Here is an 18338-nt window from a genome sequence, read left to right as displayed (position 1 = left end):
CATATTTTATAATATAAATCAATTTTACTTCTAAAAAACATATTTTAAAATATAAATATTTTTTAACTTCTGAAAACATATTTTATTATATAAATAATACATATACATTTTCACTGTTAAGTATAATATAAATCCCTATAAAAATCATAAATTATACATTTTACTTCTAAAAACATATTTTATAATATAAATAATAATTATACATTTTACTGTTAACTATAAGATAGTTCATAAAAATCATAAATCATACATTTTACTTCTAAACATTTTTTATAATATAAATATTACATAAACATTTTAACTGTTAATTATAATGTAAATCATTATAAAAATCCTAATTTTTTACTTCTAAAAACATTTTATAATATAAGTAATCAATTATAATTTTTACTTCTAAAAACATATCTTATAATATAAATAATAAATACTAATTTGCATTGTTAACTATAATGTAAATCATTATAAAAATCATAAATTATAAATATTACTTCTAAAAAACATTTTAAAATATAAATAATTTTTACTTCTAAAAACATATTTTATTATATAAATAATACATATATATTTTCACTGTTAAGTATAATATAAATCCCTATAAAAATCATAAATTATACATTTTACTTCTAAAAACATATTTTACATAATAAATTATACATTTTACTGTTAAGTATAAGGTAGATCATAAAAATCATAAATCATACATTTTACTTATTTTATTTTATAATATAAATAATAAATATAATTTTACTTCTAAAAAACATATTTTATAATATAAATAATAAATATACATTTTAACTGTTAACTATAATGTAAATCATTATAAAAATCCTAATTCATTTTACTTCTAAAAACATTTTATAAGTAAATACTAATTTTCATTGTTAACTATAATGTAAATTGTTATAAAAATCATAAATTTGACTTCTAAAACATGTTATACAATATTTTGCTAAAACAAAAATGACGTTTTGTCTTTTTAAATATAATTTTTCTCCTTTTTTCGGGGTTAACATTTTTTTACTGTAGCATTATTACATTCTTCGTCTGTAAAAATTACAAACATTTTCACAGTGACATATGACTTTCTGTCTTCCATAAAACACAAGAGAATATGTTTAGTAGAGTGTTCATGCTGCTCTTTTCCACACAGTGAACAACACATGCAGTGATCAGGGGCTGTCAAGCTCCAAAAATGACATAAAAACAACAAGTATCATAACATTTCCTCAGACAAATATATCTTTTTACTTCAAAAATTTCGGAATATAGTTTACTATGATACTTTTGAGGTGCTTTTTAATTTTTGGTGCTTGAATATCTACAGGATACTTTACATGGAAGAGCATGAACATTCTGCTAAACATCTCCTTCTGTGTTTCCAGAGAGGAAAGAAAGTCATTTGGGTTTGGAACGACATGATGATGACTACACACAATGACAAAACATTTATTTTGGGTGTACTATTCCCTTAACTTTGCTAAAGGAAATGCAGATGAGGCAGAAAGAGGTGGATTTGAACAGTAGATTCATTTGGAATTCAAAGGAAAAAACTCCAGAAGAGTAAAATGTGTTGGGCTCTTGTGCTAGAATTTGGCCTCAACCCCAAAATGCCACTTTAATAAAATGAAGCTACAGTGTACAAGATTATTTTTAGTTCATAAAGAGCAGAAAACTGTGGCACATCCTGGAGAGTGAAGGTAAAGACTATTTCTGAGTTAATGTCCTGCGGTGTGTAATTAAAGTCATGGTAGGTATCAAGCAGCACTGGTGCCAGAGAGGTCAAACATTACGTAAAACCAGAAGATTACTGTACAGGGTTTTACCGTTCTGAACACACTGTACTAATGACATCACCTCTGTGCTCAGAGAGAATTTAAAGGGTCAAGGCAGTAAATATTAAAGCAAGACTAAATCACAGTTCAGAGTCGTTTAGACTAAAACAACAGTTGAAGTGAAAGAGGTGTTGTTTGTGCTGTTAATTTGGACAACATAACTGAGCAGATTTTAATGCAAAAGTTCATTCATTACTGCTCCAGGATTTACCGTATTGCAGAGTTGTTGTCGGTCATATACTTTTACGTATATATCAGTAACCATTTGATGCATATTGTACATTTTTGACACATAGAAAATAGCATGTATTTGACATACTCGTAATTACGATTTCAGAAGTAGGATAATTCTAATGGAAAAGGCACAATTAATAGTAGGCATGTCTTGGGGGCCTGGGTATCTCAGCGAGCATTGATGCTGACTACCACACCTGGAGTCGCGAGTTCGAATCTAGGGCGTGCTGAGTGACTCCAGTCAGGTCTCCTAAGCAACCAAATTGGCCCGGTTGCTAGGGAAGGTAGAGTCACATGGGGTAACCTCCTCGTGGTCGCTATAATGTGGTTCTTGCTCTCGGTGGGGCGCGTGGTGAGTTGTTCGTGAATGCCGCGGAGAATAGCATGAAGCCTCCACATGCGCTAGGTCTCCGCGGTAACGCGCTCAACAAGCCACGTGATAAGATGCGCGGATTGACGGTCTCAGACGCGGAGGCAACTGAGATTCGTCCTCCGCCACCCGGATTGAGGCGAGTCACTACGCCACCACGAGGACTTAGAGCGCATTGGGAATTGGGCATTCCAAAATTGGGGAGAAAAGGGGAGCAGCCTCTGAGGGGCACTTTGAAGAGAGAACAATCATGATAGCCATTGTAGCGCCGAGGAGGGCGGGGCCGGGCTGGAATGAGACACACCCGGTCCCCAATCAGCCTGATGGGGCGCGCGAGGGATAAAGGCGGCCGGAGATAACAGTTCGAGAGAGAGAATTGCAGGCAGCTGTACTGTGTGTTTTAGTTGTTCATTAAATTATTATTTATATTATTAAGCCGGTTCTCGCCTCCTCCTTTCCACTAAACCCCCTTACACTGGTGCCGAAACCCGGGAAGGAGGAGGGATTCCCGTCGCAGGGTCCTCGACACTGCCGTCCACCCAGGGGAGCGCCGCTGCCGTCCGACGGGGGACGGAGTAGCCCGACCACCCGGACGCGGGGAACGGCCGCCGTCCGCGAGGCGAGTGGGGACGGGACTCCCCGACCGCCTGGAGCGAGGGAGCCGCTGCCAGGAGCGGAGGAGTGCCCTGCCATCCCCCAGGAACGCGGAGGGGTCGAGAGAAGACCGCCGTCCGCGGGGGGAGGAGGGAAGCGACTCCCCGACTGCCTGGAGTGGTAGGGCCGCTGCCAGGGGTGGAGGAGAGTCCCCACGGGACGCCGGGAACGCGGAGGGGCGTTCTGTCCGCTGGGGGTCGGAGGTCTGACTCCGGTCCGCCCGGGGAGGAGCGGCTGCAGTCCGCCTGAGAGGGTGGAGTAGTGATCGAGGACCACGCGACAGCGCATCAGAGAACCGGTGAGTTTCTTTTTCTCTCTCTCTCTCTGTCGCTCCGTGTTGGCCTTTCCCTCGCCATTTTGTGTTGTTTTTTCCCCTCCTGTCTCCTCCCAGGTCGAGGAAGGCGGGGAGGACCCGCCGGCAGTCGGGGCGTAAGGCACGCCCCCCCCCGGAGAGGAAGGGTGGGGGATGTACATCATGCCGGGGGCTCCCCGGCCTGAGGCAATGCCGGGAGGAGTGTAGCGCCGAGGAGGGCGGGGCAGGGCTGGAATGAGACACACCCGGTCCCCAATCAGCCTGATGGGGTGCGCAAGGGATAAAGGCGGCCGGGGACGACAGTTCGAGAGAGAGAATTGTAGGCAGCTGTACTGTGTGTTTTCAGTTGTGTTTTTTTTGGTTAATAAATTGTTATTTAAGTTGTCAAGCCGGTTCTCGCCTCCTCCTTTCCACTAAACCCCCTTACAGCCATGCTGTAAGATCGCTTCAAACTGTATTTCCATTAAAAATGACTTAAAAGTTAGGTTATTTTTATTAAAGGTTATTTTTGAACCCGACACCTTTTAGCCCTCCAAAGCTCTCAAAGTGGAAGGTAAAGTCTTCAAAGGTAATAGGGCATAGGGATGATCACTTCTGAATGGAACGCACCCCTTATGTTATTATTAAACCGCAAAAGGCTGCTATTTAAGGGTGCTGTAAGCGATTTTAGCCGTTCTACTGCCACGAGACTGAGCCGATGAATTAGCCACACCCCCTCTTTTCAAAACCCCAATTTACAAAGATAACAAATGAGCTTTATTGAGACCGACATCATGCAGAAACGGTGGTCTAAAACAACAACAGCAAAATAGCACCCTCAGCTGGCAACTGTTATGAAGAACATGGCAAAAAAATGCCATTAAGCCTCAATAATTTGCTGCAACTGCAATACTATGAGAACATGTGAAATGATTGACAGGTCGAAAGCGTCATTGTCCGCGGACACATTTTTGTTTGCTGTTTACAGAGTCTACAGCTGTCTCAGAGACCGGTGAGATATCTCACAACACTTATTTCATTAATATCTTTCAGGGAGTAGGACATTTTTTTGCATACATTTCCATGAAAAATCGCTTACAGCACCTTTAATTAAATAAATATGTTATCTGTATGTGCTTTGCACTACAAAGTGAATTAGCACTCTGCTCGCTGTCATCTGCTACAAACAGAACACACTGGCTCCACACATTCACTATGAAGTGCGCAGCACATGCAAACTATATATATTTATCTCATTAAAATGCTAGGACATAACATGATTTTAATTTGTGTGCTGAATGTTTACAGAATGTCAGATGGACCTGATTCCGATACTAGTATCGGGACGTCCCTAAATAATAGTATGTACTAGTTTCATCAAGAGTAATGTACTTTTAGTTTGTAATAGAGGCATTTGAATTGGGACGCAGTTATGTACGGATACACATTGATCAGATGGAAACATTATAACTCACTACTTCAGTGTAAATAGAATTGACTCACGCCACTCGCAGTGTCTCCAGTCTCCAGAGAGATCTCGCATGGATGGACACGGCTCCTCCTTCGTAATGCACCGCCCTACAGGAGACAACAATCAACATATGTGTCTTCATAGCAATCTTTTTTGTTATTCTATTGTATCATTTTATTTGTAGAGGAATAACAAGTTTGTCAAGTTCACCCACAGCTGAAACTGTAAATGTTGTAGCACTTTTAACCTTCTTATACAGTTCAGTCATTTTTGACAGAAATCACTTTTTCTGATGTAATAAAAATGGTTTCCTTTATCCGAGCAGTACTCTAATTGCCATCTGAACACACACACAAAAAAAAGTGGACTATCCGATAAGTGCAAGTGGTCGTAAAAAAAAAGCGACAAATATACTGTTTGCTGTCAAATTCGACCGACATGAGGAGATGAATGGGAAAGACTAAAAAAACAGCATTTTTTTTTATTTATCAAATATAATATATACATCAGACACAATGCAGAACAAACACACATTATTGCAACAATGCTCAAAACTGTTTTAAAAAGCAAAAACAAATGCTAAACTTTGACAAATAATAGTTTGATAATGTCTAAATACATATCCAAATGCATAACTTGTTATAAAATGTAGAATTACAACACAGCATGTGGCTGCATAGAACACTGCCGCCACCTACTGGCTATTATTGTCATAACAGAATTTTAAAGTCATGTTATTTTTCTTTTTTCACCGGATGGCAGCAATGTGCCCCCAATACATGCACATTCTCATATTTTCTTCATATTTCAACTTACAGAAATCTAGGTTTTTACTGTAGTGAAGTTACATAAATGTGCTTATTTGCATATGCAAATAAGTGGTGAAATCAAGAAATGTATATGTAAATTAGATCTTTAAACATAACATCCCAAAAAAAGTGCATAGTTTTATTGTTTTACTTCAGGGAAGAAAAATGTTTATAATTTCTTAAAAAAAAAAAAAAATGTTAAAATGACTGTGAACTAGGGGTGTGCAGCGAAGCCATTATCTGTATCTGTAGGCCTATCTGTATTTGTTCATATGACAAAATTATCTGTATCTGTCTCTGTATTCGGACAGAACTGGGTGTGGGCGGGGCTTAAACCGGAAGTGCGTCAAAACTACACGAAACGCCCATTTTTGAATGTTTCTCTTCCATTTATAGTTTCTACTAATAAAATATGCTTTTCATAATAATAGCCTAATAATAATAATAATAATAATAATTATTATTATTATACATTTAATATTTACATAAATTATTATTTATTTTTTTAATCTTATTTTTTTAAGCTGAATTTGTAGGCCACATTATCTGTGGAATATGTTGTGGTTTCTCCTGGTATTTTTTATATTAATATCTGCATGAAACAGAATTTTTGTTTGTGCATGTAAACAACATTATTCTGGAGGCAGGAGCTGTCACGCAAAATGTGAAATGTCAAGCACACATTTTGCCGGGAATAATAAATGCAAATTCAAATATTAAAAGAAATGCAAATAAATCAATAGAGCCTAGGTGAAAGTCAGATAAGTCTATCATGATTTTTTTAAAATAGGACACCATTACTTAGTTAAATAATAATAATAATAATAATAATAATAATAATGTTAAATTTATCTAGCGTCTTTCCAGAGCTCAAGAACACTTAACTTTCTCAAATTTAGCACAATTTAAAGAAGAAGAAGACAAAAAGACGGAGCATGTTTCAGTTTCTTCATTTTACATAAGCAGGAATATTCCATAGAGATGAATACTCTATAGAGCATTTAAACATTTATGGAGCTTTTTTTTTCGACATAAAGTCTTATACAGATTAGTCGCTGATATGGATATAAATTTGATCAACTTTAATAGATGGATAGACGGGCTCCGATGTGAAATCATCACTTCAGGTCAGGAATTTAACATCGCGCTCAGGTTTAGGCTATAAATGAATACATGGGAATCGTGTGTGAATCGTGTGATACATTAACAGACATTTCAAGAAGTGGGAAGTGTATATGATGTCGTATCTTAATGTTACACTTGACAAACTCCAGACGTGCACAATTAACAGAGACCGCAAACTGAGTCTGAATAGGGTATTCGACGTGCCACAGGCGACGTTACACTAAAAAGCGTGATCAATAAAGACTGACGTGGTTTTTATCCCCAGTTTGGAATGCCCAATTCCCAATGCGCTCTAAGTCCTCGTGGTGGTGTAGTGACTCGCCTCAATCCGGGTGGCGGAGGATGAATCTCAGTTGCCTCCGCGTTTGAGACCGTCAATCCGTGCATCTTATCACGTGACTTGTTGAGCGCGTTACCGCGGAGACGTAGCGCGTGTGGAGGCTTCACGCTATTCTCCGCGGCATCCACGCACAACTCACCACGCGCCCCACCGAGAGCGAGAACCACATTATAGCGACCACGAGGAGGTTACCCCATGTGACTCTACCCTCCCTAGCAACCGGGCCAATTTGGTTGCTAAGGAGACCTGACTGGAGTCACTCAGCACGCCCTGGATTCGAACTCGTGACTCCAGGTGTGGTAGTCAGCGTCAATACTCGCTGTGCTACCCAGACCCCCAACCTATTTTTAACTTCACAGTTTTGGTTACTATGAACTGCCATTGTATGGAAAAGAGCTGCATGAAGATTGTTCAAAAGTTCTCCATTTTTGTTCCATAGCACAAAAAAACAGCAAATAGGTTTCAAATGACCTGAAGGTGAGTAAATAATTTCAGAATTGTCATTTTTTTATATTTAGCTAAACATTTACTTCATTAGAAATGCTTGAAAAAAACAGTAGCAATAATGCAGTGACGAGGAACAGCTCTCATACTGTATATTCACACACTGATCTTTCAAAACATCATCATTCATCAGTTCTCCGTCTGACAGCTGAAACAGTCTCTAAATGACCTTCAACTTCAAACATACTGCAGTCTGAGTGAATACACAATCAGTGTCTGGAACATGATGTACACTGGGAAAGTTTCTCTCATTGAGTATTGCTGCTTTACAACAGAACAGATGTAAAGAAAACTGTCTGCTGTTAAAGAAGAGACAAGCCTACACACATTTACACACAAACACCCACACGTTCACACAATGCAACAGTCCTCGTAACACGCTTGCATAACAATCACACAGGAACATCTCTCCAGTTAAAAGAGAAATGTTCTTTTAATTCATTTATTCAAAAGCCGATGTGACACGCTCAAGGTCACTTCTGACGAAGAAACTCAGATACATATAAAGAGCTGCGACAGATAGAAAGCGCCAAACCCTGAGCGAACATTTCAGAGTTTCATATTTGAAAACATTTGTCAAAACATGTTTCACACGCTCACTAGTGTGTTTAATTAGTCTAATTATAATGTCCATCAGTGTGTGTTCATGCATCACAGGAGATTTATGTCATATTTGTGTCATTTCCAGCACATCTCAAATTCTGTATTGTGTTTAATAGAATCTGTGCTGGAAATGACACTGATGGAAATGACATTTTTAACTTGCTAAGGCAAATTATATAGCTAATATTTTATGTGTCCTAAATACACACAATTATATTATATTTTCACACTTTTTGAATAATTTGGCAAAATTACAGCTTGATTGGAAATTACAGCCAATAAAAAGAGATATTTCCCTTGATTTTTCTTTGTTTTGTATCATATTTCATCTCAAGCATGCTCTTCACTGACACTTTTGTCCACTCGGTTAACCCTTTAAGCTCTGAAGGTGTTTTTAAAGATTTCCTGTTTCAGTGGCATACCCAAAAATTAAAGGCTTATAACTCGACAAAAAAAAAAATAAATAAAAAAAAAAACAGGGAGGGTCAAGAAATGTATATAGATTATGATACATTCTGAGAATCTCAGCCTAAGAAACTGCTGAAAAATCACAACAAAAAAAATAAAAAATAAAAATAAAAAAAAATAAAAATAGCCAAAAATTTACTTTTTTCTTGTTTTTATGATTTGACATTATATATCTTTGGGTGTAAATAAGGAAGCTCCAAAAAACTGCTTTTGTTTTGTTCCCAATCATGTCAACTGTATCTGAGAAAAGTTTTGTTTTGATACGATAAAGCAATCAAAAGTTATAACATTACAAAAATTTAATTATTTTTTCATAGTGTTCAAAAGCCTCTCCAAACAAATATAACATAATAATTGTACATAAGAACTAATTACACATGCAAACACAACAATGACTAAAGGTTTGCATAGCATGCAGACATGATTTTAGTAATGAGATTAAACAATTTTCTCCCCTTTTCTCCCCAATTTGGAACGCCCAATTCCCAATGCGCTGTAAGTCCTCGTGGTGGCGTAGTGACTCGCCTCAATCCGGGTGGAGGAGGACGAATCTCAGTTGCCTCCGTGACTGAGACCGTCAATCCACGCATCTTATCACGTGGCTTGTTGAGCGTGTTACCGCGGAGACGTAGCACGTGTGGAGGCTTCACGCTATTCTCCGCGGCATCCACGCACAACTCACCACGTACCCCACCGAGAGCGAACCACATTATAGCGACCACAAGGAGGTTACCCCATGTGACTCTACCCTCCCTAGCATCCGGGCCAATTTGGTTGCTTAGGAGACCTGGCTGGAGTCACTCAGCACACCCTGGATTCGAACTCACGACTCCAGGTGTGATAGTCAGCATCTTTACTTGCTGAGATACCCAGGTCCCATGAGGATTGACACTTTTAACCTCCTTTATGTTCTGCTGTTCCTGTGAGGATCATAGATGCTGGATCTTAGTTTTATATTTGGGGATGTGTTTCTCCCTAATTTTAATCTTGTGCGAATTGGTCATGCCCGTAATTTTTCCGGACTGCACATTCCCGTGCTGATAAAGACTATAGTGTAGCTATTTTACCTTCTATAAAATGCCCTGTAAAAATAACACCTTGTTATAATCCCTATGTTTCAGAACATATTCTGCAGAGGGACAAATATAATGTGAAAGGATTGTCCATATTTTTTATTCAAGAGTGTAGGATATGATTTCCGGCTTGCTAATATCACCAGTTCTGTTGTGCTTTGCCAGATATTACAATAATTTTCTTCTAATAATCCCAGATACAGTATATGATCATGTTTAATATTTCCTGCATAATTAATCAGCACTGCCATACATTTTCTGATAGGTCAGTTACGTAGTGACAGTGTGTGAATGCAGAAGACACACCCATCTCTGTGATTTCTGCAGACATTGCTTAAGTCCCATGCAAATTGACGGTAAATTTACAGACATCTGCAGTAATATCATACAGACATACGTCCGGTAAACTAATACCGTCCAAATAGGGCTTTCCTTCCTTTTCCTTCACACTCTCTCTCTCTGTCTCTCTCTCTGTCTCTCTCTCTCTCTCTCTCTCTCTCTCTATATATATATATATATATATATTAGGGATACATTTAAAATCACCATGGTAACATTATTTTTTCCACAAAATGCCATATTTACTATACTACTATTTATCATCTGAATAGTCAAATCCTCTCACCCCGTGTAATATACTGTATATGTTAGTTCTCTTATCTTTACTCCCCCTGCTGGTGACTTTTGTAAGTGTGAATGAGAAGAATTATGTAAATAAAAATAGGAGTACACCACTTTTATCTGATTGGTCAACCCACCCCGTCTTCTGTACTGCCTTAATCCTATCAGCCAGAATTAGAGTTGGGATCGCTCTGCATATTTGTCTAAATATTGTCCCGAACCACCACTAACTGTAAACTATGCATGCCATATGTATTAGAATATTGCTGCTTGGCACATCATGGTGTTGTTGCGAGGTGCCTCTAATAGAAGACGCGTGAGAGATCACAAGCCACATCACTTGGCCATATGCTGACTGGGAGTTGGTCTATTATATATTATTTTTATTTTTAATAACATTGTATGATTTTGTAGTGACTGTGTATTCGTGTCCCATTGATAAATGTAATGTAAAAAAGAGTTCTGTTGCTTTGGATAAAAGCAAATGATAAATTAACGTTTAGGCATCATGGGGGGTCTGGGTAGCTCAGTGGTAAAGACGCTGGCTACCACCTATGGGGTTTGCTAGTTCGCTAGTTTGAATCCGAGGGTGTGCTGAGTGACTCCAGCCAGGTCTCCTAAGCAACCAAATTGGCCCGGTTGCTAGGGTGGGTAGAGTCACATGGGGTAACCTCCTTGTGGTCGCTATAATGTGTTTCTCGCTCTCTGGTGAGTTGTGCGTGGATGCCGCGGAGAGTAGCGTGAAGCCTCCACACACGCTATGTCTCCGCGGTAATGCGCTCAACAAGCCACGTGATAAGATGCGCGGGCTGACAGTCTCAGATGCGGAGGCAACTGAGATTCGTCCTCCGCCACCCGGATTGAGGCGAGTCACTACGCCACCATGAGGACTTAGAGCGCATTGGGAATTGGGCATTCCAAATTGGGGAGAAAAAACAAAATTTTAGGCATCATGAGCATGGACTGGAATGGACATAAAATTCTAATAGCTAAGATTCAGACACAAGGCCTGTAAACAACTGTAAGTCCGTCTGGACGTGGTACACGGCATGTAAAATCAGGACTGTCCCTGTTATTGGGACGTCTGGTCACCCTATCTCCATAAGTGCAATGTTAATTTCTGCAAGCCGTAGAATACTGATAGAGTGTGCTGCCGACACAGTCGCCTCAGCCTGGATGAACATTTAGTATATTCTAATACACATGACATGCATAGTTTACAGTTAGTGGTGGTTCGGGACAATATTTAATGAAAACTGAGACAAATTTGCAGAGCGATCCCAACTCTAATTCTAGCTGAAGGCAGTAGGATACAGAAGACGGGGCAAGTTGACCAATCAGATGAAAGGGCCGTTTCAGTGCCGCTCACATGTGCGTATCAAATATTCAAGGTGTAAATTTCTTAAACACTGAAGGAAAACAAAAATTGAGCCTTTCCCCCCAATCTCGTTTATTCCTTTTTAAATAGAAAATGAAAGGAACGGAAGATGCACGGATTAAGTAACAATGTAATTACTGATATTAATATTATTTGATGTGTTAGGTGTCCACATCGACATATCGCTGCACTGTTTCGCGGCCGGCCCACCGGGAAGAGTCCCGTCTCTCCCGATGGCCAGTCTGCCCATGATAGTAAGCATCCATTCTGAGTTTCAGGAATAACTGAATTATTTTTACCAGGCTAAAAGAGTTTGCTGCAGAAAAAAGAACGGGATAATGAATTCAGATCCATCCATGGGACACGTGTTTGAGGCCAGGTGCTTCTGTAATTACAACTGAACACACATACAAGACCCAACTGAGTCACATGAGATCTCATTCTGTCTCATATAACCTCACGATTAAAACCTCAAGGGGCTTCCTTTAGTGCCTGAATGTCCTACTTCAACATCAGGAGGACAAACCAAAAAAGTGGTTTTAAGACAGAGAGAGCAAACTTGTGTGAGAAAGTGACTTTGAGCAGAAAACGTGATGGTTTATTTTGATTTTCAGAAATGATTTTTTTTCATACAGCCCAGTAAAAGCACCAAAACAGCCATAATTTAGTTTTTCATGATTATATACCACCAGCTGCTGACAGCTGTCTACTGACCTGCGGTGTTCCTCTCCATGTTCTCCTGACGGGACGGTCAGGCACTCGTCCATGTGACCATGAAGAAGCCGTAGAACATCTCCACCAATCAGGAACCCTGAAACACACATGGCGGAGGAATCAGGGGTATTTCCAAAGGCCAAAAATGACACTTTTTATTCCTTAAAATTTCACAATGACCATTAAAGCACAGAGTAACTATCTCACAGGCAATCATTCGTCTTATTGCAAATAAATAAATAAATAAATAAAAAGTGTCCATCTTATTGAGCTAACAAACCATTTAAATTGTCCTTAACTTTTTCTTAAAACAGCTAATGAAATCAGTTTCAGTGTAATTGGCAGCAGCTACAGTCATTTGTCTTCGTTAAGAGATATTTCATTAGTCATCAGAACACAGTCTTTGATCTTAAGCAATAAATGTTTAATTATAATTAAGATTGACCCGAGTGTGAACATAATCAATGATCAGACTACTACTGAAGCCCTGAACCACACTGTGAAAAAAAGTCAATAGGTGAAAAACAAATATGTATAGGGCATCTTAGTGCCTACAATTTTTACATTTAAATGTAATAATAAAAAATAAAAAAACTGTCTAAAAAAAAAAAATATTAAAAAAAAAATTGTCTCTAATTTTCTTGTTGTCTAGAATTTTTTTTCTCTCTAAATAATTTTTTTCACTTTAAATAATGTTAAATTAATTTTAAAATAATAATTTAAAATAATAAAAATAATAATAAATAATAATAATAATAATTAATAATTATTATTATTATTTATAATTTAAATTAAAAAAAATATATAATAAAAAAAAGTAAAAAAAGTTGAAGTATATTGCGATTAAACTGGCTTTTTTGCATCCGTTTCATATTGTGCATCAGTTACTTTAATAAGAAAACCTTTCTTCATTTAATCAGTCTATTTCAAAAGCCAAGGGAAATTTACTTTTAAATACGTGAACATAATTAAATGTGAAAAAGTATGCTTCTGGCTAAATACTTTCAATTGGGTACAACTTTTAATCACAGTACTCATACTTACTTCAAGTACAATATCTGTGTGTTTCACACTTCTGCCCTTAGTCTTGAATACGTGGTTATGGTCATGTTATGAATGCTGGTGTGTTTGTGTTTGTGGTGGCGTCTGTACTGACCACAATATCAGAGAACATTTCAGTGCTCACATAAAGAGTCAAGTGGTCATTATGTGCTTTAGTAAACACACACACACTTACTGCTAGCATTATTCCTCTTAAAATGGAATACATAGACAATAAATTAATGCCAACAAAAGCATTTATCAGCCTAATGAAAAGGACACTGCATTTACACGCACTTCCGCAGGCAATTTCGGGATGGGCTTCACTAAAGACACTTAATCTTTAATCTTAGATTTCAATCAATATCCTTAAGTTTAAAACACTGGCCACCATCATCTACTCAGTTTACTCAATTAATGCATGACTTGTATTACACATAGATAACTAATCTTGGCATTATATTCATGCTGTATATTCAGAGGGGAACTGGCACCCACGGTGAGCCTGGTTTCCCACAAGATTATTTTGATCCATTACCCAACATCTTATGTTGTTTTGTGTTCCTTGCTCACAGAGCGCCTAATTTTTTAAGACATGATTTGCAATAAAAGTGCTCAATGGGGACTTTACAGACATTACAGCACAATTTTCTGTGGAGCTGCTTTGAAACAATTGTTGTATTGTGAAAAGTGCAACACAAATAAAAAATGACTTGACTCACCTTGAGCCACTTCACTACCAGAGCAGATCGGCGCGACACTCCAGAGCGTCTGTTGAAATGCTGCATCCACGTGTAAACTGTCGTTACCGTACGACAAGTGCTGAAAAACACAGAGATGATTTAATCAACTGCATCAAATGCTTTTTATTGCAGTAAAAAAGCAACATAAGATATGTCTGAGCCAACAATCTCACTGATCACATACTGTAACACACGTCTGACTGTTGACGTCTATTAGAACATGATTTCATGACTTCTAAAGGACAAATGTCCAATTACAAATAACCTGCCATATCGTTAAAAATGTTCTGCATGGATACACATATATACATACATACGGAAGCCCTGAACAGCAAGGTGAAAAAAAATTCACTAGGTGAAAAATTCCTTCCAGAGCCTTATTCTTGGGTCAAAAAACTAAATTAGGTCAATGAAAAAAAAAAAAAATTTCTCTGAATTTTTTTCTCTCTCTGAATTGTTTTTTCGCTAGAATGTTTTTCGCAAAAAAATTCTCTGAATTTTTTTTTCTCTGAAAATGTTTTTGTTATTGTATTATACTATGACAGTAAATCTATAAATCAAGACAAAGTACCACAGACATTCTGTCACCTTGTAAGCACGACATTTCACACTTACTGATAGTGGCACCTGGTGGCCGAGGGTGGTACCACATGCTAATTGTTAGCGAGCAAGAAAAAAAAAAATAGCATGTGTTGCTTCTTGAGGAGAAAAAAAAAAAAAATCAAAGAAAAAATACAAAATTCAGAAAAAAGTTTTTTTATTTTTTTTTATTTTTGCCCAAGAAAAGAAAAAAATTAGGACATCGGCCCATGAAGGCACTAAGACACCTAAAATAAATAAATCACCTCGTAATTTTTTTTTTCACCTTGCCATTCAGGGCTTCCGTCATATACATACACACTTTACTTAGCTATATTAAAGGTGCTGTATGCATGTATGAATTTTTTCATGGAAAGATATGCAAAAAATTGTCATTCTACCTGAAAGATATTAATTAAGTGACATTAAGTGTCATGAGATATCTCTGTAAACAACAAACAAAAATGTGTCCACAGTCTCCGACGCTTTCAACCTGTCAATCATTTTGCATGTTCTCATAGTATTGTAGCTGCAGCGAATTATTGAAGCTTAATGCCATTTTTATGCCATGTTGTTCATAACAGTTGTCAGCTGAGGGCGCTATTTTGCTGCTGTTGTTTTTAACAACTATTTCTGCACGAAGTCAGTGTCAATAAAGCTCATTTGGTGTCTTTGGATTGCTGGGTTTTGGCAAGAGGGGGCGTGGCTAATTCATCGGCTTCGCTTGTGGAAATTCCAGAACGACTAAAATCACTTACAGCACCTTTAATGGGGGCATACCACAGACTTTTATATAAAGCTCAAGAACAATTACTATAGACTAACTATACCTCACATCTAACCCTAAAAGAAACCCCTTTTTGCATTTTTTTGAATAAAAACAACAAATGTATGTAATTATGTATAGATCGTTTTTCCAAACGAGAACATCCCAAAATGTCCTCAAGGGAGGTTTTGTCAGATTTAGCTCACATCTAGGAACAAATCTAGACACACATACACAAACTCACCAGGTATCGTTCAGACGACACACTGACAAGGATGAGGTCATCGCCCACTCGCACTTTCTCGCCCTCTGACCTCTGTTTGGACGCGGGATGTATGGTCCACCAGCACGCCTCACCTGCATGTTTGATTTAGAATTATGAGGTGAAACCAGGAAGTGTTTCATTGTACGTGAACAAACACAACCAACGTTACAACCATCACATCTGCATGTTTTTGTTAAGTATATTACGTAAGCATGAACGTAAACAGGATGTGACATCACCTGTCGTGTCTTCTTGAAGCCCCACATCAAACGCCAGTTTATCTGTGGACGAGCGAGCCGTGGACAGACAGCACAGATACTGAGAATACAAACACAACACGTCTATCTCTTGAACTCACACGACATTAGAAGTGTAATAATACAAATATAAACACACACGCACCATTCCACTGTAGGAGTGTCGTAGTAAGATCGCGTGACCGTACAGAAGTGTCCGGTGACCTCCGCCCTGTGCCGTCTGAAACACACACACACAGCTTTATAGAGAGACACAGATAGATGGATAGATGCAAAAGAAGGCAGACAATCACCTCTGTACAGTACACAGAGTGTGGCAAATATATCACAACAGATACAGGACATTAGAAAGGTAACTAGCGATGGGAATCACAAGGAATTTATACTGTGATAACTTGAGCATCAGTATGATTAATTCAGAAACCGCTTCGACTTATGTATAACTGTTTTGATTCACTAAAAACAACCGGCTCATAAGAGTCATTTGCTCAGGAATCGTACTACACTAGTCGTGACATGCGTTTTAAGTTGAAGATCCAAAAGAACTGACCCATTAGAGTCATTCGTTCGGGAATCACACTACACCGATCATGCTGTTGGTTTTTGATTCACTAAAAGAACCGGCTCATAAGAGTCATTCGTTCGGGAATCACACTACACCGATCATGCTGTTTGTTTTTGATTCACTAAAAGAACCGGCTCATAAGAGTCATTCGTTCGGGAATCACACTACACCGATCATGCTGTTTGTTTTTGATTCACTAAAAGAACCGGCTCATAAGAGTCATTCGTTCGGGAATCACGCTACACCGATCATGCTGTTTGTTTTTGATTCACTAAAAGAACCGGCTCATAAGAGTCATTCGTTCGGGAATCACGCTACACCGATCATGCTGTTTGTTTTTGATTCACTAAAAGAACCGGCTCATAAGAGTCATTCGTTCGGGAATCACACTACACCGATCATGCTGTTTGTTTTTGATTCACTAAAAGAACCGGCTCATAAGAGTCATTCGTTCGGGAATCACACTACACCGATCATGCTGTTTGTTTTTGATTCACTAAAAGAACCGGCTCATAAGAGTCATTCGTTCGGGAATCACACTACACCGATCATGCTGTTTGTTTTTGATTCACTAAAAGAACCGGCTCATAAGAGTCATTCGTTCGGGAATCACACTACACCGATCATGCTGTTTGTTTTTGATTCACTAAAAGAACCGGCTCATAAGAGTCATTCGTTCGGGAATCACACTACACCGATCATGCTGTTTGTTTTTGATTCACTAAAAGAACCGGCTCATAAGAGTCATTCGTTCGGGAATCACGCTACACCGATCATGCTGTTTGTTTTTGATTCACTAAAAGAACCGGCTCATAAGAGTCATTCGTTCGGGAATCACGCTACACCGATCATGCTGTTTGTTTTTGATTCACTAAAAGAACCGGCTCAAAAGAGTCATTCGTTCGGGAATCACGCTACACCGATCATGCTGTTTGTTTTTGATTCACTAAAAGAACCGGCTCAAAAGAGTCATTCGTTCGGGAATCACGCTACACCGATCATGCTGTTTGTTTTTGATTCACTAAAAGAACCGGCTCATAAGAGTCATTCGTTCGGGAATCACGCTACACCGATCATGCTGTTTGTTTTTGATTCACTAAAAGAACCGGCTCATAAGAGTCATTCGTTCGGGAATCACGCTACACCGATCATGCTGTTTGTTTTTGATTCACTAAAAGAACCGGCTCATAAGAGTCATTCGTTCGGGAATCACGCTACACCGATCATGCTGTTTGTTTTTGATTCACTAAAAGAACCGGCTCATAAGAGTCATTCGTTCGGGAATCACACTACACCGATCATGCTGTTTGTTTTTGATTCACTAAAAGAACCGGCTCATAAGAGTCATTCGTTCGGGAATCACACTACACCGATCATGCTGTTTGTTTTTGATTCACTAAAAGAACCGGCTCATAAGAGTCATTCGTTCGGGAATCACACTACACCGATCATGCTGTTGGTTTTTGATTCACTAAAAGAACCGGCTCATAAGAGTCATTCGTTCGGGAATCACACTACACCGATCATGCTGTTTGTTTTTGATTCACTAAAAGAACCGGCTCATAAGAGTCATTCGTTCGGGAATCACACTACACCGATCATGCTGTTTGTTTTTGATTCACTAAAAGAACCGG

At 38.5% G+C, this 18338-nt stretch overlaps 1 protein-coding gene across 1 annotated transcript in view; it reads right to left on the bottom strand.

Annotated features, from left to right (window-relative positions):
- Positions 1–18338, bottom strand: part of ryr2a (ryanodine receptor 2a (cardiac)) — a 207180-nt gene that overhangs the window by 129154 nt on the left and 59688 nt on the right. The window contains exons 5-10 of the mRNA XM_051667848.1: positions 16285–16359; positions 16122–16200; positions 15862–15974; positions 14252–14351; positions 12489–12585; positions 4886–4960 (exon numbers count right to left, since the gene is read on the bottom strand). Of these exons, the coding sequence (XP_051523808.1) occupies positions 4886–4960; positions 12489–12585; positions 14252–14351; positions 15862–15974; positions 16122–16200; positions 16285–16359 (539 nt within the window). The remainder of the gene's footprint in view (positions 1–4885; positions 4961–12488; positions 12586–14251; positions 14352–15861; positions 15975–16121; positions 16201–16284; positions 16360–18338) is intronic.

This window comes from Myxocyprinus asiaticus, chromosome 32, assembly GCF_019703515.2.
Source record: "Myxocyprinus asiaticus isolate MX2 ecotype Aquarium Trade chromosome 32, UBuf_Myxa_2, whole genome shotgun sequence".
Taxonomy (NCBI): Eukaryota; Metazoa; Chordata; class Actinopteri; order Cypriniformes; family Catostomidae; genus Myxocyprinus; species Myxocyprinus asiaticus.
Note: the sequence above shows the minus strand (reverse complement) of the source record. Positions and strands in the feature narration are given on the sequence as shown.